Source organism: Anneissia japonica, unplaced genomic scaffold (assembly GCF_011630105.1).
Source record: "Anneissia japonica isolate Jap-2015-1 unplaced genomic scaffold, ASM1163010v1 scaffold288031_len342695_cov171, whole genome shotgun sequence".
Taxonomy (NCBI): domain Eukaryota; kingdom Metazoa; phylum Echinodermata; class Crinoidea; order Comatulida; family Comatulidae; genus Anneissia; species Anneissia japonica.
This window is the reverse complement of record NW_022725829.1, coordinates 135,289-160,149: the sequence shown is the minus strand read 5'-3', so window position 1 is coordinate 160,149 and position 24,861 is coordinate 135,289. Positions and strand designations below refer to the sequence as shown.

At 35.1% G+C, this 24,861-nt stretch overlaps 1 protein-coding gene and 1 non-coding gene across 2 annotated transcripts in view; both read right to left on the bottom strand.

Annotated features, from left to right (window-relative positions):
• On the bottom strand, positions 1 to 74 carry Trnas-aga. The gene has a single exon. It is a non-coding gene; the product is annotated as a tRNA-Ser (tRNA).
• Positions 75 to 1,640: 1,566 nt separating this feature from the next.
• The window catches only part of LOC117112921 (tyrosine-protein kinase SYK-like), a 30,358-nt gene continuing 7,137 nt past the window's right edge, over positions 1,641 to 24,861 (bottom strand). Inside the window, exons 2-14 of the mRNA XM_033256136.1 lie at positions 18,450 to 19,056; positions 17,320 to 17,483; positions 16,659 to 16,797; positions 14,130 to 14,217; positions 13,184 to 13,302; positions 10,557 to 10,623; positions 9,879 to 10,040; positions 8,799 to 8,908; positions 7,613 to 7,761; positions 6,637 to 6,826; positions 4,356 to 4,496; positions 3,314 to 3,426; positions 1,641 to 2,126 (exon numbers count right to left, since the gene is read on the bottom strand). Coding sequence (XP_033112027.1) covers positions 2,036 to 2,126; positions 3,314 to 3,426; positions 4,356 to 4,496; positions 6,637 to 6,826; positions 7,613 to 7,761; positions 8,799 to 8,908; positions 9,879 to 10,040; positions 10,557 to 10,623; positions 13,184 to 13,302; positions 14,130 to 14,217; positions 16,659 to 16,797; positions 17,320 to 17,483; positions 18,450 to 18,872 — 1,956 coding nt within the window. The 5' untranslated portion in view covers positions 18,873 to 19,056 and the 3' untranslated portion in view covers positions 1,641 to 2,035. The remainder of the gene's footprint in view (positions 2,127 to 3,313; positions 3,427 to 4,355; positions 4,497 to 6,636; positions 6,827 to 7,612; positions 7,762 to 8,798; positions 8,909 to 9,878; positions 10,041 to 10,556; positions 10,624 to 13,183; positions 13,303 to 14,129; positions 14,218 to 16,658; positions 16,798 to 17,319; positions 17,484 to 18,449; positions 19,057 to 24,861) is intronic.

The window sequence follows — 24,861 nt, the reverse complement described above, 5'->3', positions numbered from 1 at the left end:
TGCCCCAACCAGGAATCGAACCCGGGACCTTCTGCTATCTATGCTGACACCTTAACCGACTAGGCCACTGAGGCTTTGTTGGGAATTCAAATACGATTAAAGCATCTAATTCCTTCACACTCATGTGCATGCCTAAACGACAACACTAGTCTTTGATCCAGATCAATATAAAATGCCCTCTTCTTATAAGTAAATCCAAAACATTCAAGAATCAGAATTTTGAACATTTTCAGGTTTTTGCATTTTATAAAAGAAGATATATTGAAGAATATTTCTGCAAAATTTCAATCACTAAATCCAACCTAACAAAAGTAAATTATTTAAAAAAAAATAGAAATCTTAATAAACTATTGATTTTGGAATCATTGAAAGTTGTTTTCTCAAAAGCTACGTGACTGATATCCAATGAATAAAAGATTCACTAACTAATTTCCTTTAAATGTTGTTGCACAGCGGGAACGGTTTAGTCTCCCAACCCCGAGGTCGGAGTTTCAATCCCTCACTGTACATTTCTGTTGTGTCCTTGAGCATGTCACTTTATATTGCTTCTCTCTACCCAGGAGTATAAATGGGTACCTGGTGGGGTTTCCTGCTCCTGTGCTGATTATCAGCAGCAACATTTAATCATGTGGACCCAATGCCAAGGGAAAAGAATCGTTTTGTATCTACAAAGAAAAGGTGCTATATAAATAATAATAATAACAAACACTGTTTTAAAGAAGAATGCATGCAGAAACTAAAGCTACCAAAAAACTAAATTTTTAATTTTTCTTTGACAAACGGCTGGTTTTGGCCAGAGCCAGTCACATTTTGTTATGACACCTCATAAAATGCGATTAGAATTAGCAACATAGCTCATGAACCTCAACAAGTTGTAAAGCACAATGCACTTGACACATGCAACAGCTCACATATGGTTTCCTAATGCTGTTGCTGCACAGTTACAAGAGAAGACTTCCATTTGCAAACTGACTTCTCTTATCAAAAGTCAACTCACATATTTGAATGAGAACTACCAACAATTGAGGGCGCTATACAAAATCAAAACTTAATTATCGCTATTAATAATTATTATTATTATTGTTATTATTAACATATAATTATTATTACTATATCTCTATTTTTAATTTATCAATTGCAAACAAATAAATGTTGCATTATACTTAAACCAAATATCAATTTATAAAATCTACATCAGAAAAAGTTATCTAACATGTTTAAATTGTCATTAAATTCAGATTAAATATTCCAAGTGGGCTCTCTATTGGGGGGGGTCACCATATAAAATACAACTGTAGAAATAATTTCTTTAAAAAAATTATATTTCCTTATGTATGAAAATTGGAATTCATTTTTTAAAGAGATCAGGCACGAGGTCTTCTTTCAGTTAAGAATTAAATATTACGCAAACCTCTCTAAATATCATACAAAAGGGGGAAAAAATCATTACCTACATCCTTCTCAATCTAGTTGGGTATAAATATATATCTTTTCCTGACAATGTATTTCATAAATGGTATAAAATGTTAAGGGTTTTCTATTTCATTGACTTATGAGTAAAATTGGTTCCTAGCTGGAAGTTCTTTGAATTTACAAAAATACATAATTTTTTATCCACAATTAAGAATGATTTACAAGTATTTTTTTTTTTTAATTGATGTACAAAACTTTGCCCAGTAAGCCAGGCATTCTATGGAGGACGAAACGCCACGACACGCTCACAACGGATCCGTTCAGACTGCCACCGAAAGTCAGTAGACAGCGTTGTGTCCTGCCTGGCTTTAGACATCCTAATTTTCTCGTGTATGGTAAGACCATATCATTTACTTGTATTGTGGACACTTATATGTAGAAGAACCTATATACAACTTACATACTAAATAACCACCACATACTAAGAGGTTGGACATGGTAGTACAGTAAATGAACATTTTGAGAAGGCTGTCTGCCTGCATAGGCCTCGAAGAGTGTTGATGGTAATACTGCCCTCTATACTTGATTTACCTATCACCATGGTGATGAATGCTATTTCAGGTTATCTCATTTTCAACGTGCCCGTCTTCAACTTTAGTAGAATATCTTTCATTGTCTCTGCAATCTTGCTGAATGAACATCGATCCTTTGCTCTGTGTTAATAGAAGATCGGCAGGTTATAATAATAGAATGAAAAATAATTAATAAATAATAACTAAAAATAAATGATGAAATGAAAAACAATTAAAAAATAATAAGTAAATAAATGATAAAATAAAAAATAATTAATAAATAATAACTAAAAATAAATTTTTTATTTTTTTTATTTCAACCATCTTTAAAGAGGGTAATCCTTCCAGTTTAGCCCAGTAGGTTAACTGATATTAAGGGGCCCTCTTAAATAAAATTTTTTTAAAACAGTACAAACAACATCATTACAACATAATAATAATAAAATAATAATAGTAATAATAATAATAATAATAACAATAACGTACAATCCTCATGAAATGATAAAATGAAAAATAATTAATAAATAATAACTAAAAATAAGATAAAATGAAAAATAATTAATAAATAATAACCAAAAAATAAATGAAAAAATGAAGAATTGAAGAACTATCCCTTCAATCTTTTTTTCAGCTATGAAGTTACAAACCATAAATGCTCAAATATAACGTTTTTGGAGGCTTCACTGCGGCGCTTATTCGAGAGCACGCTTATAAAAAAATATTTGTTGATGCCCGTTCCCATATTACCTATCTCACATATCCCTGAAGTTCAGTAGCCGTATCATAGGCCCTAGGTCATTGTAAATAAATGTTTATAAAGAAACGCTTGTGCCTTCATTGTGTTATTTATTCATTTTAACACTGTATACATTGTATTTAAACACTGTTTTTCAAAGTGTTTCATTATATTATATACTCTCGATTAAGCGCAGCAGCACTGATTCAAGAGCGGCGCTTAGCTTAAAAAAATCAGGATTGGTGCAGCGTTTATTCGAGAGCGGCGCTTATTAAAGCATTTACGGTACTTTTTACTTGTTCCAATAGCCGTCATCATGTTGAAGACACTTGGATGTCATGGACTATGAAAATGGTTGACATATACACAGCTCTTTAGAGATCATTTTGTATTTTATATTTTTTATAATTGACTAACAGTCACCTAAGGGTGGGACCCTTAACGGGCACTCTTCTATACACGGTTAGGAGTACTCATCGTTGGGCAGGAACGTTCATTTCCCTGATCAGGTCAAATCGTGCCTAGTGCAAGAGAATCACTGTGACCACCCAAATGGTACCTCATAAATTAAAAATACATCAACAATACTTACTCATACTCCCAACAACTTAACATTAAGTTGTAGACATCTTCAGGACAGGCCTCAGGACAATCCAGTCTTTTGTGATTTTCAATCATATCTAGAATCTCTTGGCCTTTCATATTCTTTAAAATAAACCATATGGATATAGATGATTTATATGATTCAATGATCCATATATGGTGCTTATTAATAAATATGATTAATATATAATTCATGACTTTTTTTTTCTTCGGGGGAAGGTGAATCTTTCCCCAACCGTTTATATGTATTGAAGTTTTGTTTTCTTTAAGTCAACTAAATATATACGAAAAAAAAAAAACGAAACAAATAGTTAGGGACGATTTGATAGAAAATTGTATAAATTGGGAAATTGCAAAGAAGTGTCAGACATAGAAAAACAAACTGGAGGCTTAAGCTGGGCACTCACTGCATTTGTATGACTGCCGTACGACTATCGTACGACGAATTTAACTGTGCTCCATCAGCGCTAGTCCATGTAACGCCGTCTGCTGATTGTTGGCATCAGTCTGAGCTGATCGTCATTAAAAACGATCTTTTGCGTGTGCGTCGCCACGCTTCGATCTCCACAGAATCGCGCTGGCCAACGGCAATTGGGTACAGCGAGTGCCCGGCTATAGTTCTAACGTTTTCAAAACTTGTACAGTATTAAGGTGTCATCCATGTTTTTCATAATTTTCATGAGTACAAAGCATACGCTAGGGGAAGGAAGTAGACAATTTATCAGGGGTGGGCATAACAATCGGTCAGAGGGCTAAAGTGAATTTCTGATTTAACACAGAGGGCTACACCCAAACTTTGATATTTCCAGTGCGCTTCCAAAAACCTCCAAGCACCACTTTATTCCCACTAAAAATCGCTGTCTGGCCACACTTTGCCCACCTGTGCAGTATATGTACTCTTATGCTATGGAAGGGACAGCCCTACATTTTTCCACCAATAATTATTTAACAATAACTTATATTTACCAACAATAATCATATTATTAAAATAATAATAATTATTATTTCTCAAACAATATGCCTTTACTTACAACATATGGCTTCTTTCCATAGGACATTGCTTCCCATAAAGTAACTCCATAACTCCAAACATCACTCTTACTACTGAACTTAAACTTGTAGATACACTCTGGTGCATACCACTTCAAAGGCCAACGACCTGCTTGCTCGGCCTGTGGATGAAATTGTTTAACAATGCTTTGTTTATAGCACAGCTCTCATCAGGTAATGGCCAATGCCTTATAAACAGCAACAGTGTACATGCAAATACAGTATTAATATAAACAAATATACTGTACTTAAAAATATTCTATAATATTCATACCATTTCAAAGGCCAACGACCTGTGGATGTTAGTGTTGTTGTACAGCATGAGTTTCATTTTGAGGGGAGGTAAAGCCTGGTTGTCATAAAATCGCTACGCTCTCTATAATCTCTCTACGCTCATGCTACAGTGTTTTCAGTACTGCGTAGCAGTCCCCAATGTAATTGACATGTCGACAAACGCGAAGCCCCACCCACAAAGTCACAAAAACCTTTGACAATGGCGGCTAGACTTACCGAGTTGGCGCAGGTTTTCTTTGCTATCAACCTTCTTTAAGAAAGAGAATTCAGGGTAGGCGGTATGCAAATGAATCATATATTCACAGTGTTAATCTATTTCATGGAACATGGCGGGGAAATTGCTGTAAAAGCCTCTGTATTTCGCTCCCAAAGGAAGAGGGAAAAGCCGCATTCAGTCAACCTTGTTGTCGGCAAAGGCCAAGTCACTAATGCGCACTGCTCATGTAAATCTGGGTATCTATAACCAAGCATAGACATTTAGGCCTAGGCTCACGTATGTTTCGTGTTTAAACCAGCTGTCTAAGGAAATTAAAATGTCTGAGAAAAAGTTTTTGATCACATGACTAAATGACGCTCGCTGATTAGTGGGTTTATCTGTCAATCAAATCTCGTCGAGATGTTAATTGGGAAAGCTCCCGGACTCGACCGACTAATCAGCATCACAGAAAGCTGTCGGTGATATAGTGTGTAGCGATTGTATGGAAAATAAGCTTTATGGCCAATACCTGACCAGTATTAATATAAACAAATATTCATTCTTATTTTCAGATGATGAATTTAACTTATTAAAATAATTTTTTTGCTTCTTTCAAGTTTGTATGTTGTAGTAGAGTTGAATGGCTTGGGGAGTGCAGTTGAATGGCTTGGGGAGTGGATTTAAATGGCTTGTAGAGTGGAGTGGAATGGCTTGGGGAGCGGATTTGAATGGCTTGGGCAGTGGATTTGAATGGCTTGGGGAGTGGAGTTGAATGGCTTGGGGAGTGGATCTGAATGGCTTGGGCAGTGGAGTTGAATGTCTTGGGAAGTGGAGTTGAATGGCTTGGAGAGGGGAGTTGAATGGTTTGGGAATACATCTGAATGGCTTAGGGAGCAGAGTTGAATTGCTTGGAAAGTGAGTGGAGTTGAATGGCTTGGGGAGTGGAGTTGAATGGCTTGGGGAGTGGAGTTGAATGGCTTGGGCAGTAAAGTTGAATGGCTTGGGGAGTGGAGTTGAATGGCTTTGGAGTGGGGAAGAATGGCTTGGTTGTCAATATGCTTGCCTTCCAATCCCAGGGTCCTGGGTTCAATTCCTGTCAGTGTTGCAGGATTTTTTTCACTCCCTAAACCTCATATTGAGATTTAGTTTGTGTAAAGTATCATGCGTGTATGTTTGTCATAAGGCCAAATAAAAAAAAAAACATGTTTCGCGTCCCCGCCCGCATCGTTTTTTTCGCCCGCCTTGATTTTTTTTTTATTTTTTATTTTTGAAAAATTCATGAAAATAAAGAAAAAATATATCGAAAATTTAGAATTAAATGTTGGAAAATAAATACCCTGGCCTAAAATAGTGCAATATCTTCGTCTAACCTTTCGTATAGTAAAGCTATGCCTAGGCTTTAACAAAATCACAATCTGTAGATGACGATGTAAGGCCGAGCGTTCGGAAAAATCATAGTTTATACTATATAGGCCTAGGTAGTAAAAAATTGCCGAGGCTGCCGACCTCGGAGAATTTAAGGCCGACCTAATTTTTTCATAATTTCATGGGCTGAATAATGGCAGTAGCCTCTCTACAGGAGGCACATTTTAACTTGGGTTTTTTAGTTTTTTATGAACGTAGTATTCAGAAGCTTTGAAAAGGAATAAAATGTGGAACAATTAAATAAATAATATCATTTAATTCACTATTTGTAATTTACAAATAACATATGAAGTATATAAAACTGTTCTGCAGCAATAAAAAAAGATAAAACAAGAAAGTTTACATACCACATAATAGTTATTGTCCTTTACAAGTGCTTTTGACATTCCAAAGTCACTAATTTTGGCGAATGTTTCTGAGACAAGGAGGACGTTTCTTGCAGCAAGATCACGGTGGACAAACTGCCTACTCTCTAGGTACTGCATACCCTGAGCAACTTGCAACATCAGTTCAAGAATGTTATGGATAGTCACATGCCTTCATAGAAAGAATATACACATTTCAATTCAATGGATGGATATATTCGGTGTAAACACCAAGGATAACCCATGAAAGTCTGAAGAAGCCTTATTTCCAGTGGGGCCCTTCTGGTGTTGATTGGGCAGTACACTGGGAGACAATCCACTACTCATTTTCAAATAGTGTACTGCGTTCTTTAACATGTACACTTGCTATAATGTACACAGGACCAATAGCTTGAATGTCTCTTCCGAAAGACGGCGCGCTATATTATATTTATAAAACACCTAAATATATCACCTGTCATTTAATTAGTGGATTTCGTATCATGTGACATTGGTTATTTACCCCATTTCCTCACTCATCATTGAAATTTATTTCCATCCGTGCATTTTCTTTTCATTTGTTTTTTCCCATTGCACAGTCCCTACCTAATACAATCTTTTGATTGGTTAAAAAGATGCTGGACTGTTCCATTTAGAAAAAGGGTAGATCTATTTTACAAATTATCAAATTATAAGAATCTCCATTTAGATAGAAAAAAGGTAGATGTTTTTCATAAAATATCAAATGACATCTATTTTAGGTGGGTTATAAAACAAATAATGAATGATTTTTATTCGCGCAATGGAAAAAAATATTTTCATGAGTTGAAAGATTGACTGTTCCATTCAACTCAACTCCACCTCGTCAAATGGAACAGTCAATCTTTCAACTCATGAAAATATTCTTCCCATCGCACTCATGAACATTCATTATTTGTATTCTATTTAAACTTTTTTTTAATGATGAAAAATGACTCACTGATGTTTTTTAAGGTATTTGTGGAGAGGACCGAGTTCAGCCAATTCCAGAACAAGCATCATATCATCACCTCTGCATACGCCAATCATACGAACAATATGAGGGTGGTCTAAATCTGCCATCAAATCAGCTTCTCGAATGATTTCAGACTACAATAAAAAAAAAAAAGATTGTATTTCTTTATACATCAAATATCAAATAGAAAGTACCGGTCCTCCTCCAATTAATGGCTAATTTTGGGACTGGTGTTTTCCTGGTTCTTAGTAGCTTCAGTTAGAAAAGAATCCAGATAAAGTATAGGCCTAGGTGTTTACTTGAGGCTGCTCAAATGTGATCTATTATTAGAGGTGATCTGTAACTGGAGGGGTCTTCAATTAAAGAGAGACCAGTACAATAACTATATGATGAAAATAAAATTATGCTATAGAAATTAAATTCTGTTATAATAATAATAATATATAAATGTATGCATACTGGTTTACTGAAAAGAATATTTTTCCTAAGTAAAGGTAAAAGTAGTCCCGTATTCATTACTGAACATTAAGGAATGAGCTATTAGAACATCACACTAAGCCATGGCATTGTGTTGTAGGGTGGCCAATTCCTTTCCACGTTGCCTTTTTCCTCCCCAGTAGTGAGCCACAGTGTACCCATTTATAGTCCTGGGTAGAGAGAGACAAACATAGAAAAGTGCCTTGCCCAAGAACACAGGCGAAATACACAGCGAAGGTTCGAACCTCCAACTACAAGTTGAAAGACCGTAACGCAACTACCGCGCCAATTGCTCCCACTTTTCTGTTTAGTTATTGTCAAAAAGCTTTTTACAGTGTCAGTCAAACTTAACCACCGAGCAATCAGAACGTGGGCCGGGGATATGTACTTGCCCCACTAATGCATATGCTTACACCATCGTTTTGTAGAACCTTAAGCTGGGTACTCACTGTGCCCGGCAGTCGTCGGCCGACGCAATTCTACGGAGGACACAACAGCAGGATGTGCGCGCAACGGAACGGTTTTAATGACGATCAGCTCAGAATGCCACTGACGATCAACAGACGGCGTCACGGCATCAAGCGCTCAGGGAGCGGAGTTGGATTTGTCATATGAAGGTCGTGACTCAGTGAGAACCCAGCTTTAGCAACAATATCAAAAGGGTGGGCTCAGTAGAAATGTGCATTAAACTTACACTGCCGTTCTGCACAACTTGAACATCTTTCAGAGTTTTGACCGCTACCGGTACATCGCGTCCATCCACACGGTACGTTCCTTTTAATACAGACCCGAAATTTCCTTTTCCTATATTCAAAATATATATATTTTTAACATATATTGCACAAATCTGGATTCAAATTTTGCATATAAATTCTTTAATTCATATATATTACCGTATATTTGCTTGCGTATAAGACAAGGTTTTAATTAGCATATTACGATCAAAAACCGCGGGGGGGGGGTTATCTTCTGCGCACGACATACAAATTTTTGATTTTTTTTTTGCCTTATGTGTGTATTGTCCACAACAAGCAAATTTACTACTGCAATGAAGCTATTTTAAATACAGGAAATAAGATTTAAAATTTCATAAAATGGTATTGTTTGCAAAATTAGCGCTGCATTTGGCTTAGTTTTAAGCCAGCTAGATCTAGTTTCAAGACCATAAACCGAAGCAGGAGTCGTCTTATAAGCCCGACATACAAAAATCGTCCAAAAATCTTCTCAAACTTGGGGTGTTATATGTGGATCGCCTTTATATGCAAGTATATACAGTATGTTATGTTTTATCATTAATAACATTATTATTATTACATTTTGTCATCAGTCATATATGCCTATCATTAACCAAACCACAAGCGTATAAGAAAATGCAAAAAAAAAAAAACATGCTCTACACATTAAGGAATTCAAAACTAAATATTTGAGGCAAAACTGTCTTTTTTTATTCTTCTGATGACATGAAAATGTGTTTGTAATACAATAGTATGGATTATGTCATTCATAAATGGGGTTGGCCATGCCATAACCAGCAAGAAAATTTGATTTTTAATCCATATCCTCCACATTTAGCTTTAAGCTACATTCACACTAGACACGATTACAACACAACAACGAAACAATACAGATGCGCAGAATACAAACTACGCAATGATAAGTCGTTGTCATGTCGTCATCGTGTCTTATACTAATTACTCAGTTTTAGTGACAGTACGTTGGTTTTTGAATGGCCAGCCTCAAATAATAATTTTTTGAAATTTAAAAAAAAAATTACCAAGTTGGTTCATCAGAGACAGATTTTCGCGGTTGAGAGTCTTGGTCTTTTTGGTTTTTGCAACGTGATCATATATTTTTTCCTGATCATTTGGAATGCCATACAAACGCTTGTCAATCACATTACGCCCAGCAAGAGAACCTGAATTCAGAGAGGCTGCACCTGAAAAAATACAGATAAATATATAAAAATACTTAATGTAATTTCAAAAACTTTCTTTGGTTGTGCCTAGGAACATGATTCAAAGACTAAAATTAGGTTTATAACAGGGTTGGCCATAAAAATTGGTTGGAGGGCCAAAGTCAATTTTTTATTTAATTGGTGTTTACAGTGTGCTTCCTAAAAAACTTTATGCACTGCTTTTATACCACTTTATTCTAGGTTTTAACTTTACTCTTAACAGATGATCGGTGTCAGGCCGTAAAAAAACAAGGTTTTTCTTGTCAAAACAGTTTAGAGGGCCACGCACATAGGGTTTTTAATTCATTTTCGCAGGCCGCAATCTGTCCACCTATGGTTTATAATATCATCAATCTAAATTTATCAAACAATTCTTTTTTCAATTTTGGTACTACAAAAACTCGTTTTTTGTAAAGATACTTTTACATATGACCACTTTATTTCAAGCTAAGCATTACTCATGACAGTTTTTGAGCCGGCTTTTAAAATAACACTAACCTCTATTATTTGGTGGTGGAACTGGTGGAGGATGTCCTCTCCCATGGTCAGTCTCCGTAACATGTGGCTACAAAACAAACAATGCTTTTAAAAAATTGAATATCTCTTGATAAATCAAAAAATAGATTAAAAGGAAGCAGCTGGAAATGTGGAATAAGAAGTGAAAAGAAAACGTGTAAAGTAGGGCAAACCTCAACATCAAACACATTGACTGAAAAAGTATTACCATCAGTTTCAAAACTGAAATGAAAATCTACAAAACTACTGCAAAAAACATGTGACATGCCCAAATACGGTCATGATGACATCACATCATGACCATATATAGGCACATCATGACTATATATGGGCATACAACAGTTCAATGGACAGAGCCTAAGTCTGTGCTGCTCTAAACTGGAGACCACTGAAAGTTAAGGACTACGTGTAAGAAGGATGGTTAGCAGTTTGGCGCTGCAGGAACGGTTTGGTTTCCCAACCTCGAGGTTGGGGTTTCAAGCCCTTGCTGTGCATTTCGCTTGTGTCCTTGAGCAAGGCACTTTATCTACATTGCTTCTCTCTACCCAGGAGTATAAATGGGTACCTAGTGGTGGGGTTGCCTGCTCCTGCACTGAATACCAGCAGCAACACTTAAAGCATGTGGACCCAATGACAAGGGAAAAGAAGTGCGCTTTATAACCTCAAGGAAGAGGCGCATTATAAATGACTATACCTGTACCAGTGGACTAAGACCTGATTCACACTTTGACAAAATATTACATAGGACAAGTGTAATATTCTACACTTTACCCATACCCAACACTTCATCATACATTATTAATATAAAGTTTCCTATTATTAATTTAATACTTTTGTTTTTCTTTTAATACTTATATAATTTGGGATAGCAATGGTGGTTCTAGGTCTGCTTGGTCAGTCAACCATATGGTGAAGTACAGTAAGAGAAATGTGGTAATCACAGTAGGAGAAATTGTGGTAACCATTATGGTAAGGCCCAGGATCTTACTACATCATTAGGTGATGGATGGTACTTTGTTGGGAAATACCACATTACGAAATCACTGGGTGTCACTGGGTGATCAAGTTTAGAACCAACCAATCAGAAATAATTGTATTAGAATTAGGTCTTCACACTATACCAAATACAGTCTGAGTTAACCTAAAGATTGGTGTGAGCACTTTTGTTTTTTGAGTTGGTTTTGAATTGTATTTTTCTGATTGAACAAGACAACGCCTTCGTATATTAAATAGCATCAGTAGCAAATCAAAATTACATTGAATTACAGCAAATTTTTGGAATATTTGTAAAAAAGTATATTAAAACAACTATAAAATAACCTTGTTTGTGTAACTTTTCATCTAGTAAAGAAAGTTCGGCAATGCCATATGTGCACTGTTAGAGGGTTGGGTAAAGTTTTTTGTAGGATAATTACCACAGGATTAGAATCAAGACAAAGATTATGAATGATTTAAGGTAGGATTACAATTATAAATAAGATAGAATTATGTAGGATTAGAACTGTGTTTAGGACTAGGATAACAAAGGATTAGATAGGATGACGATACTGACTAGGATTAGGTAGAATTAGGTACCTTAGGAATGGGATTATTATTAGGACTAGGACCATGAATAGGTTCAAACTGATCCTAAAATTTCTATATTTATAAATCTCTTAAAAATTGGTAAATCAATCATGGATCCTTCCGATTCCGGAGTGTCAATCAAACTTAACAACTGACCAATTAGAATATAGCCAGGAATATGCGATTATCCCAAAAGATTGTGTAAGTTTTCTTATTAGGATTAGGACCATACATAGGTTCAAACTGATCCTAAAATGTCTATCTTTATAATATCTCTTAAAATAAAATAGTCAAATCAGTGGACTCTTCTAGGGTGTCAATCAAATTTAATAACTGATTAATAATTAGAGAACACAGCCAGGAATATGCGTTAGTCCCACAAAAACATGTTGTCCAAGAAATGCACAAGTTTGTGTAAGTTTATGTGCAGTCTTTTTGTAGGCCTTTGAATCTACAACCAATGCCGTAGCCAGAATATTCAAACTGTGTGGGACAATATCAGGGTAAAACTAGTTTACGCCTTATTTCAAATAAATGTGGACCCATTTTCTAAAATTTTGACCCATTTTACGCGAAATAATGAATAATCTGGACCCATTTTCTTAAAAATTGACCTATTTATGCAAAATATAGAGATATCTAGACCCATTTTCTTAAAATTTGGTCAATTTCACACAAAATATGAGAAATCTGCACCCATTTTAAAAATGTGGATCCATTCTTTGTGGACCCAATAGAAAAACTGTCTGGGACTGTCTCAACTGTCCCAATAGCTGGCTACAGCATTGTCTACAACCTCCTACTACTATTGTGCTACTACTACTACTACTACTACCATAGCACCAATGCATACATGCACTGCAATTTGAGGTAAAAGACATTAAGCATTGTTAATATTACTCAAGTCCAAACTACAGTTACTGATTAGATTTGAATCAATTCCACACACAGTACAGACAATACTTAAGCTCAAAGCCTACCTATACTAAATCACACACTCCAATCCATATCTCAGCAGTTCTATATATACTAAGAAGACTTACTCTTGATGTTGGCGGCACTGGGGGAGGTTCTCTAGGCGGTAAGCTAATATCTGACGCTGATCCTGGACGATTACCGATACTTCCAAAATTTGACGAATTCAAAGGTCTTACATCAGGAACTGATATTGTAAAGTAAAAACAATCAAATGTTAAATGTACATCGTGTGATGAAGTAAAGATTTGGTATAAGTACCGACCGGTACTATAGGACTTAGATTAAGACAATGATTACGAATAATTTAAGATAGGATTATTAATATGACTATTAGGACTATGTAGGATTAGAACTATGGACATGAATACAAAGGATTAGATAGAACTATAATACTGACCAGGACTAGGATTAGGTAGAATCAGAATCCATTATCAAGGCTACAGTATGAATAGATTTAGGAACTGATCCCGAGAAAAATCTGGGCAGGGGCCATGTGACGTGCAAAGCACTGACCCAGGGAAGGGGGGGGGGGTAGCATAGTAAATTGTAAAATAATATCAATACTAGTGCAAAAATTGCTTTTATACAGGTATCATGCAGCACATTCTCTTCTCTATCTCTTGCCCCTTAACCTGCCAATGGGTTTAATCTTTCCACCAAAGTGTCCAATTTGTAAAACTTTCATAGTTTTAAATGTACAATTTCATAGTAAAATCCTTGATGCAGAATTGCAAAGACTTACACCAGACTATGACACTATAAGGATAGTGATCGGTACTGTAGGGCTATGATTATTATTGGGATTAGCATTTATGCATAGATTCAAAATGTCTTATTTTTAAAGAAATTTGTAAAATACAATCATTCTAAATATACAATTATATCCTTAGTAAAATCCTAGAAGTTGAATTACTGTACCATTAATGAAATCTAGTAATAGAACCTGCTATGATCATTTATTTTTAAGTGGAACATTAGAGAATGATGATGATGAAGATTTTACTTCACTACCTGACAATCGATTAGTATTCATTTCAGAGCATGCTAAAGTTAAACAGCAAAGCAGGCCATCTTTCTTCAATATGTAGTGATCAATCATCTGCAATTAAGAATAATAATTAAATAAATATAGAATGAAATTAAAATGTCTACAATACACATTTTTATTTTGCATGGGCAATTTATCTTTAAAGCCATGTCCACATTTTCATACTTAAGTTATTAATCCAGGAAAAATTTAATACATCACTGATGAAGTGCTAATCGAGAGGCAAACCCAGAACCGAAAAGAGGGTGCAGAGAAATTTCTTTCTGTATAAAAATAGACTAAATTAAAAATTGTTTCTAAATGGTTTCAAGAAGTGTAGGGTGATGGAAGGTGAGGGGTCCAAAGGTAGAGGAAGGCCTAGGAAGACTTAGAAGCAAGTTGCTGCCAATGATCTCTGTAAGCTAAGAATAAGCTTGTAACTGTTACAAGCTTATTCTTAAAACTGCACAGAATCACGCTAAACAGGCCAACCCATGCTAGCATGGACTAATCATAATTATATTGATAATGATGGTGATGTTGGTTTCTTAATGCATGATGAATTCATGATTAGTTGGTAGGAAATCTGAATGGTATTCCCAATGGAACAAATTTTCTCTCAAAAATTTATTTATATGTATTTCAAGAATATTTTGTAAGGCTGGTTCATCCAGCTGAACCTGACCAACTGGGACCCTCTGACAGCACAAAGCAATGTGAAAATAAATATTAAGCTGGACCTATAAAGTTGATTAATCAAAATTAAATTTATAAAGATAAAGGTAATACAAACTGTCTATTAATACTAAATCATTGCAAAGCTCTTTTAATATTTAAATTTAATTTCCTTTTTACAGTATAATGCTTTTTAATATTGTAATATTACAAATTAACTACATATAGTCCAGAAGAAAAGGGCTTTATTTTTATTTTCTAATTTCCTGCCGTACTGTACTAGTGACTGGTTGTTGAACTCAACCCGAAAACATGTTTACAATTTAGTCTTTTTTCTTAGATGTGTAATGTATTTTTTATCAATTTGCATTATTTCGGTTCAGTTATCAAGGATTTCAGTTCAACTAATTTATACCTGTTTCTGAGAGCTGAGCGGTTGGCTGAGAGAGAGGGATTTGTTCCTGCTTCTTGTGCTGAAGAGCCTGGTTCAAACCCGGCCAGCATCATGTTTTAATTTGAGTCTCATCGCTTGGCTCCCCAAATAAATAACCCTCACTCTGAGAGTTAGGCGGGTTAAGGACAATGTATCCGTATGTGTCCGTTACATGTTGCAATACAAGTCGGGTGGCCTTGCACACAGTGGCGGCTCTAGGACACATGACAGCAGGCTTGAACTTGTATGCATGAGGAGGGGGAAAGTAGGACTTCTACATGGATTGAAATGGCACTCTATGGTTGTGGAAGACATGTTTTGGCTTGGTGTAGGCCTATATTCAATTTTTTTTTTGGTCCGACTTCCCGATGAGCTTGGTTGGTGGGGGGTGGGGCTAAACTTGTCCGATGGGAGGCTCTAACCCCCCTGCCTCCCCACTGGCGCGCCACTGTTTGCACTACGGCTGCAGTGGGTCCCCTGGAGCCCAGCTTAAATTTCCAATTTAAATGAGGTCCAATAAAGAATAATTATTATAATACTGTAATCATTATTATAGAAATTTGCTAAAAAAATTGGTGAAAACATCTACTTGTATTTCAATTTTCAACTGCAAGACATTTGGAGCTGTTCCCTAAATTCACGTGCTTTAAACTTTATATGTTATCACTATAGTAAATATTTGTGAATCTGGGAATTATTAGCAGGGCAGACTGGTGAATCATTGGCTGTAATCACAGTCACATGGTCTACACCCACATTGTTTCTTTTGAGGAAGTTATGGATTAGAATTACTTCAGTAATTCCAGACATTAATCATTATGTGTGTATTAATAGATTCATACACCGTATATGAGTTAAAGACACATTATCTGGTTTGACGAATAAAAAAAAAATACAATATTTGAATTCCCAACATTGTATTATAATTGATAATTAGAATACAGAAATTTTCTTCACCAGTTCCAAACGTTTACAGTACAGTAGTTTATGGTAGATGGAATAAAATAAATTAAGGTATTGATAAAGGGCATTTCTACACAATGCCAAACCATGTTTTTATCATGGCTAAAATATGCAGTAATAAGTTTGCAACAAGAAATAGGGCTTGGATCATGGACGGGGGCAACCTGCAGCCAAGAGCATTCTTCTATACATATTTTGTTTTATGAATGCAAAGATAGTAATAATACATCTCTCAACTAAGAATCATTTTAATCATATGCAATACAATGGACCAATGTACTTGCAACGTCATCACAAATCTATTTGAAAGCATATATAACTAAATCATTTAAATTTGTAAACTTTTCTTCAAAAAAAATAAGTGCATTATGTTTCAAAGTGAATTTTTCTCCCTACTTGTATATTGAAGTTTAAAATATGTACTTTTCATCTATAATCTTACCTGCATCAAACTCTGAAATTTTGGTCCATCTTTGATTGATAATTCACCTGTGTGATTTTTGTCTATTTTATAATGGTACACAATTCTTCCGAAAAATAATGACAGTGCAAAGGTGCCTTCTTCGGCACGTTCTCGAACACTGAAAAAAAAAAATTAATAACAGAAGTAAAGCTTTATACTCAATACCCATGAAAAATTTTATGACAAATTTGGATATAGACATATTTGGTGTAAACACCAAGGATAAACCATGAAAGTCCAAAGGCATTTTCAGTGGGATCCTTCTAGTGGTAATCGGTGCAAGTGAATTGAATTTAGTCATAAACATCTGCAAACCATGCCTTGGTATTGCAGAACTACAGTTCAAATCTTCCTTTGGACACCATGATTATAATTCTACAAACAATATACCCCTGTCTCTTATACACATCTAGATGTGTATAAGAGACAGGTTGGTTAATGAGATACAGATTTTTAAATATTTAAAACCTGGGGGGGGGGGGGGGAGAAGAGGCATAACCACCTTTTTCCACCTGCATTTCATCCTTTCTTCCTGAGTTTTTCATCAAATATCCTTTTTAGTGTCTTAGAAAAATCAGTTCTACAACGTATCAAAAAAATTTTTTAAAAGTATGTTATCATACAATTGTTAGTTTCTTACAGATAAGATCCATCCTTTGGCCTTGACCTCAATATTCTCTTCTCTGCATCTTCCCTTGATAATTTGCCATGGAACCATGGTTGGGTTTGGTGTAACACGCTGTTGATTGCCTGGACAAATTGGCCCTTTCTGTCTCCCCTCATGGCTGTTTCAATTATGTCGCTCTAGATATAATTGGTATGAGAAAGTATGAAAGCAAATGAATTAAATGTTCTAATTCTGACAGTGGAAAGCCAATCTTCACTGTACTACTGTATCATAGTTCCTCATGTATAAGCCCACCTTGAATATAAGCCCCCCCCCCACTTCATGCCCAATATTACTGTCTGTACCAGCCATTCCTCGAGCAAAGGCCCAGGGTATGACTTTTGACTTTTACAAATATTCTCAAAAAAAAAAATATTGCCTTCGAAATTAGGCATACAGCGCCAAAAAATTTTCATTTTATTGAAAGGGAGATTTTCCCGGGTGTACGCCCACCGCAAAAATTGGCACAAGTGGGTTGGGCTTATACCAGAGGGAATAAGGTATCAAGGATCCTTTTGGATGAGATTATTTTATGATACGTTCAGGGACAGTGCCAGGAATTGACCAACAAAGGGGTCCACCATTCCCCTCCCCTGTCGGGCCCTTGCCATCTCGGAATTTAAAAAATTCTCCTTTTTCCAAAATCTTCGGATGAGAAACTAGTATTTTTTTTTATTTGGCCCTATGTGCTTCTTGGTTATAAAGCATCAAGGGTCCAAAATTTTATTACTTTATTATTATTAAAATGATTGGCTTTATTTAAGGTTTGTCAAATTTACTCAAATGGTCATGATGTGATGTCATCATGACCACACTTAGGCATGGCAGATGTTTTCTCAAATGTCTGGGCATTCACAGCACTATCATCAGTCGATGCAGTTCCATAAAAAAACATGATGCACAATGGATCATTATTAATGATACAGTAGTACTGCTGGTTGATTTTAACAACAGACGGTGTCGAATGCTCACAGCAATCAGAAATGGATAAATCAGCCAACAGTTCTACCTCACATGAATACTTTCATTAATACCGGTCGTATTATCTCATTTGATACAGTGCTGCAGATGTGGAAACTAGAGATAATAAAAAAAAAACTTACACTTATTCCCATTTTCTCGCCAACTGATATAATTTGCTGATCTAGATCGCTGTGAGACATTTGATCAAAGGCTCGCGGTTGTTCGCCCGGTTTTAGAGTGACAGGTTTTGTCAGCTTACATAATAAGCCGTCCGCGTTTACTTTGTAGTGTTGAACAAGCTCAATTGGGCCAGGGAACTTTTTTCCATCACGAATCGCAACTGTGTTGTCATATTGTCTGTCAATAGCGTAATGGTAAATCCCATCTCCATGGTATAAAGACAGAACGTAGCTGCCATTTTTTTGCAGACTCTCTCGTAAGAGGAAGTATCCATTACCACAATTAGCTTCTTTCAAGCGCTCTTCAGCCTGTTCCCTTGTAATACGGCCAAAGAAATAACGCTCATTTAGAGGGTTCTTGCTACGAGCCATGTATCTGCTCATGATGAAGAGTTCTTCAGATCAACTTTCACAAGAAGTATGTTGTGTAAAATCCAGTGTTGGTAATCACTTCGTTCTCTCTCTGATTACAAGTCAAATGGTGGAGAACCTGACAATACTAGCAACCAAAATCAGCAAGTGGATGTAAGTGGCCACTTCCCATCCAATTATCATTATAGTTTAACACCTATAGAGAAATAATAAATAAATCATCAGTACAGCAAATTCTAGAAAAACTGTATCTAGAAATCTCAACAACAAAACAATTAACAAAAACCACATTTACTCGAATAAACACCTCGCTTTGAACAAACACCCCCACCAGAGCCTCATTTGGAATAAACGCTTCCCTTGAATAAACTCCCTGAGGCATTAATTTTTTCTTCGAATAAACGCCCCTTAAATGACTGTAATGAAAACTAAATGAAAGCAACATCATTTCAACACATTCTATTAATATTCTACCACAGTAGAATTACATTTTTCTAACTTGTTTGGGATCAGTCTTCATGATCACACAATAACACATTTTGACAGTAAGTATGTGTTATAGTTCCATATTTACAGTAAAATTAAGGGCCGTTTATTTGAGCATATCCATATCCTATTTTACACCCAAAAAAATTAAACACCTCCCTTGAATAAACTCCCCCTCAAAAACCCTTCTAAACAATCAACACCCCGGGTGGTGTTTTATAGAGCCTACATTGCAATGGCAAGGGAAAATTAAAAGTTGGGCTTAAATCTGACAAGAGGATCATAAAGTCGTGATTGTTTTAAAGTTTATTAGTAAATGCTTGCTACTTCATCGATCTTTTGGTAAGATTAAGAAATGTATTTAAAAAAATATTTTAACTTTTCAGTTTAAGATTTAGTGATTGATATGCAGATTGATGGTACCAGAATTTTCAATTACAATTAAAATATATTGATTCCAGTAATAAATCTACAATTTTATTAGAATTATAATAATAATAATAGTACAATATCTGTGATATTACAGTTAAAATATATTCATTCAAGGGTTATACTGCAGTAAGATTTACATCATAGCCAATTGCTACATTGCGTAAAGTTTTGCATAAGAAAATATTGCACTAAAATATGTCAAGTGACAGTAAGGCCTAAAATCCAATATAACCACAAGCCTATTAGTATGACAAAATGTATACAAATGTATTTTATAAGGTGAATCTATGACATGGTAGCAGAACACTTTATAATGACAATTAAAATATTTTAACATGTTAACTGCCAAGACTCTTTTTCTAGTTTCATACCATACACCAAGGCATAAAGGGTGCCACCATAATAAAAATCATTCCAATCAACTGTAATCAAACACGAACAAACATACAGTATTTATTTTTTGATAACTTTTCCTGGTTCCTCCCTAAATTTCCAGGGGGAAGATTTCACATTCTGGCAACCACTGCCAGCATGTTTACATGAAATACTACAGTAGTGGTATCTTTTAGACAGTGTGGGCGTGTGGACACACATCCTTGGTGCTCTGAGTGAACCCAGCCGGACGTGAACTCGCGTCCCTTCTACTGTAGAGTATAGTGTATCTGTGATAGTAGAGTACTCAATGACCAATTAATATATTTAGAAGTGAATTTGTGATGACAGAAAAACACTCAGTGACAATTTTTTTATTTATTTACTGGAATCTGGATTGTGGAACAACTGGTAACTTTTATTGAACAAATTCAGGTATAGAAACATGAAACAGGTTAAGGTAGTAAAAACTGAATTACAAACTCAGTTGGTTAAGATACAGACATACAAAGTATGGTACAGTAAAATCCATTCATTTACCTTGTTAACATCGAACATCAGAAACTTACATCTCCAATATAATGTTAATCACCATAAACTTGTGCAAATCATGCAGATCAAAAACCACATCATGCCCTTAATATACTGAATGCTAATTTAAGTTAATAAACATGTCACCTCCCACCCCCTTCGTAGGAATATCATAATTGTCACATGTTTCTGTAGCACAATTTGTTTTTAATTACAGTATATATTCTATTTTATTAAACATAATTTTACTTAATTAGTATGTATTTTAATAGTTTTTAAAAAACTGAAATATAGCTGGAAAATACTTGTAATTATACTGTACATGCAGTCACAGTTGCATTAAATAAACTAAAATACACAAACCCCTGTTCTACTGTACTGTGGGCTACTGTACACAATAAAATACTGTATGTTAATGCCAAAACCAAACTCCATTTAACTACGGTGGCTCCGTTTCCTCTGTTGTATCAGAGCCGTAGATAGAGAGAGTTTGGCCAACTTGGCGCATGGCGCCATGTTGTTACCAAACAGCGTGCGCGCGTATTAGCTTTATAACACTTTATAACACTGATGCTGCATAAACTTTCTTTTATTATTCTGTTCATGAGGACAATTCAATTATGGGATTTTAATATCCTATCGCGTTAGTTTGCGGCTCGCCAATGTTTTGTTTTGGTGACAACATGGCCGGTGTAAGTCATATGATTGCGATCCACCCAATCACACGGGCGTATATCAGAATCCTGTGAAACCGAGTTGGCCAAACTCTCTCTATCTATGGCTCTGTGTTGTACTATACAGAATGGTGAGGGTACTCATTCATTTGAATGCAACATTAAATGTGGTAAAGACAAGTCAAACCGGTCACTCTTCCGAAATTGTGTTCCGCAGATAATGGCCAAAACATGCTGGAATGTCAAATTTTTTAAAATCTATTTTATTGCACTAAACTAACCTACTGTAAGTACGGTATCATCATGTAATGTTGTTATTTTCCCAGTTTTGAACGTTAAAACATTTTTTTAACAATTTGATGGTTTCTGCCTTAGAAATTCCAAAAATAATAAACTTTGAATGCTGATTTTTCAAATACTGTTGTTTAAATAGCTGTATGTTCAAACTCTTGTAACTTCATAAAAACAACATCAGATTTAAATGATTGTTTTATCATTTTATAACCTTCATCTTACTGTTAACTCTGTGTTAATACCAAAAAAATCAATGTTTTTGAGGAGAGACTGGTTTGCTTGTCCTTGCCACAATGACCATTAAACAAGTTTGAACTAAAATTATTTTCTTTCTCTAAACCTCCATGTACGTTTAACCTTGACGATTACAGATTTAAACTCTACTCAGTTTTGTACTTTACATACATTACTAAACCAAAATGTATTTAACATAAGAGTCATGTTAAATAAGGTAATCGACCTTGGTTGTTTAGTAAAGTCAAACGCCGATTGGTTAAATTTTACCTCATGAAAGAAAAGACGATCTTGATCCTAAGCCCAACATCATCATGTCTTATCACGACCTCTGAACTCACAGTATCAAAAAAATTCACGATATCTTAGCTTGCAGTATTCAAATCAAACATCATGATGTCCAAGACCATGATAATAGCTTAATGTGAACAGAACTCTTGTATTTTACAATTTACAACAGATTGCTCGTTTGAACTGTAACCACGCATTGATGTCTCAGGCACGTATTACTCAGCCATTAAACTGGGAATAATAATGAAGATGAATGAATCCAAATCTGGTCGTCTCAATCCTGAGTTGAAATTTTTATAGGTTATGCCGGCTGTTGTTCACTCTTGTGATAGTATAACCTACTGTAAAGCAAGAGTGGCTGTAAAAATTGATAACTGGGCCAAAGTGATTTTTTTTTAAAAATTTACTTTAACACTGAGGACCGCACCTAAACTTTGACTCTGGATTAATAATAATAATAATAATAATAATAATGCCTGGAATAATAAATTGTTTATTTGCCCTTCTTTGTTTAAAATAATAAAAAGGAGCCGGTATTTTTCGACAACTCCAGAAAGATATTTTAAATCAACAAAACAGAAATAAGTCAAAAGAGTAATTACAATATAAAATCACATTACTGAATGAAAGTACAACATAACTAACTAAATGATCTTTAAAAGACCTACACATATATTGTTTACTGTAAATAATTATAATTCATTTTTAGTTTCATTTTGTATTAAAGTTTTAAAGGTTGTCACTAAGCTCATTCCATAAGGCCAAATAAAAAATTTACTAGTTCCTCGTCCCCTTGAGCATCCATTTTCTCTGCCTCACCAATTTTTGTTTTACAGTATTTCCCTTATTTTGCGAAATGTACGAAAATCTGGCTAACTCACATTGGTAAAAATTCCTCTCTCGATTGTTTCGTGGTTGGGGATACAAGGTATGAATCATGTCTAGTGCTTCTTTTATTTGCTTTCAATGTGTCTACTTGGTGAAAGTGAGAAAGTAGTTGCTGTTTCCCATCGACCACTACGGTCTGGTTTGAGCTGCTCCTCACCTAAGTTTAGGTTGGTAGAACCAAGCCTTCTCGCAATCATTACTCAAAACAGGTCCAGTGAACACATCTTGTGTGTACACATCATTCAGGGGTGGATCCAGAAATGTCCAAAAGGGGGGAGCCGGAAGGGGGGGGGCTGAAAGTTGGGCCGATTGAGACAACACTGTTGTAGGGGGTCCGGGGCATGCCCCCGCGAAAGTTTTGTGTTCTAGACGCCCGAACATAACATTTGAGGCATTCTGGGCTATCATTTTTTTCTTTTACTCTCTTTTTTTCCTTTTTTTCCCCTTTTTTTTTACCTCCCAAAAGAGGCCCGGCCCCCCTCCTAAATCTGCCCCTGTCATTTGAGATACAGTAGGTTTGAGCAGCCTCCAGACAATATTTAAAATATGGAGCAATTGGTGATTTATATACAGTACATTGGGTGTCTTTTGGTAAAAAAAAGGATTTGTCTTTTTCAAGTAGAATTCTTGCAGTACTTTACTATACCTTTTAAATTCAGTACCTATAAGTTCATTCCAAGAGAAATTATGACTAATTATGACACCAAGACGTACTAAAAGATGCTTTCATTTCAATCTCACTATCTTAAATTTTCTAATCAAATTCTCTGGTTTAGCATTCTTCACCGCTGGGGCGAGATCATTTGTACCTTTTGTACTGGGCAACCATGTTTCCAGTAGGCAAAAGTTCACACGATGAAACAAAAACCATTATTGTCATGTGTATAAAGGTGAATCTGTGATTTCAGCAGAGAATTGTCAATGACTAATAAACTTTACCTGTACATACTGTATAAATTATCCTAATTAATTCAATCTGTGATAGTTTGGAGTATTCTAGAACAGAAGATATGTGATCACATTATCGAAGTAATTTATTTTAAAAGTGAATCCGAGATTGTGCTTAACTAACACAATGTATTCTGCGATAAAGTGAATCTAAGATTGTGCTTTACAGGCCCTGTAGCCAACACAATGTAGTTCGTCAATAATAAATGCATAAATATTTGTACAGTACAATTCCAATTCTTTGCATACTTTTTTTATAACCGAAACTAATTTAAGAATTTAATGTCTGTGCATAAATATGGAAGCTTAAGTATTTTGATTTTTGTCTCAAAGAAAAAAAAATATTATCTCTCTGGAAAGCAATTAAATTATTTTATTAGATTTTTGTTTGGTTTTTAATATCTAGATTTGTATAGCTATGAAGACAAAACTTATTTTATTCCTAGTTTCACAAACTTATTATTTTTTAAATCATCAGAGGAGAGCAGAAAAAAAAATTTTTTTTGTTTTCTATGGTTTTGTCAAAAAACATTCAGATGGAGAAGAAAATAAAAATAAAATGTTATTGTTGAATGTAAACAGTGTAGTGATGAGATGGTTAAATGCTTTAAATTTATATAATTAGGTAAAAATAATTATATACATTTCTTATTTTTGGAGATTTCGAGCATGGTAATTCAACAGAAGGACGCACATCTCCGCTCTTGAACATAGCACGTGCGTACAGTCCTTTGATCTTTACTGTGGCATCGACAATCCGATACTAGTTGCGAGTACAGCCGTCAATTATTAGTCTATGCGTGCCATTCGTTTTATGGTGTTAGTTTTTATTTTATTAATTTTGGACATCT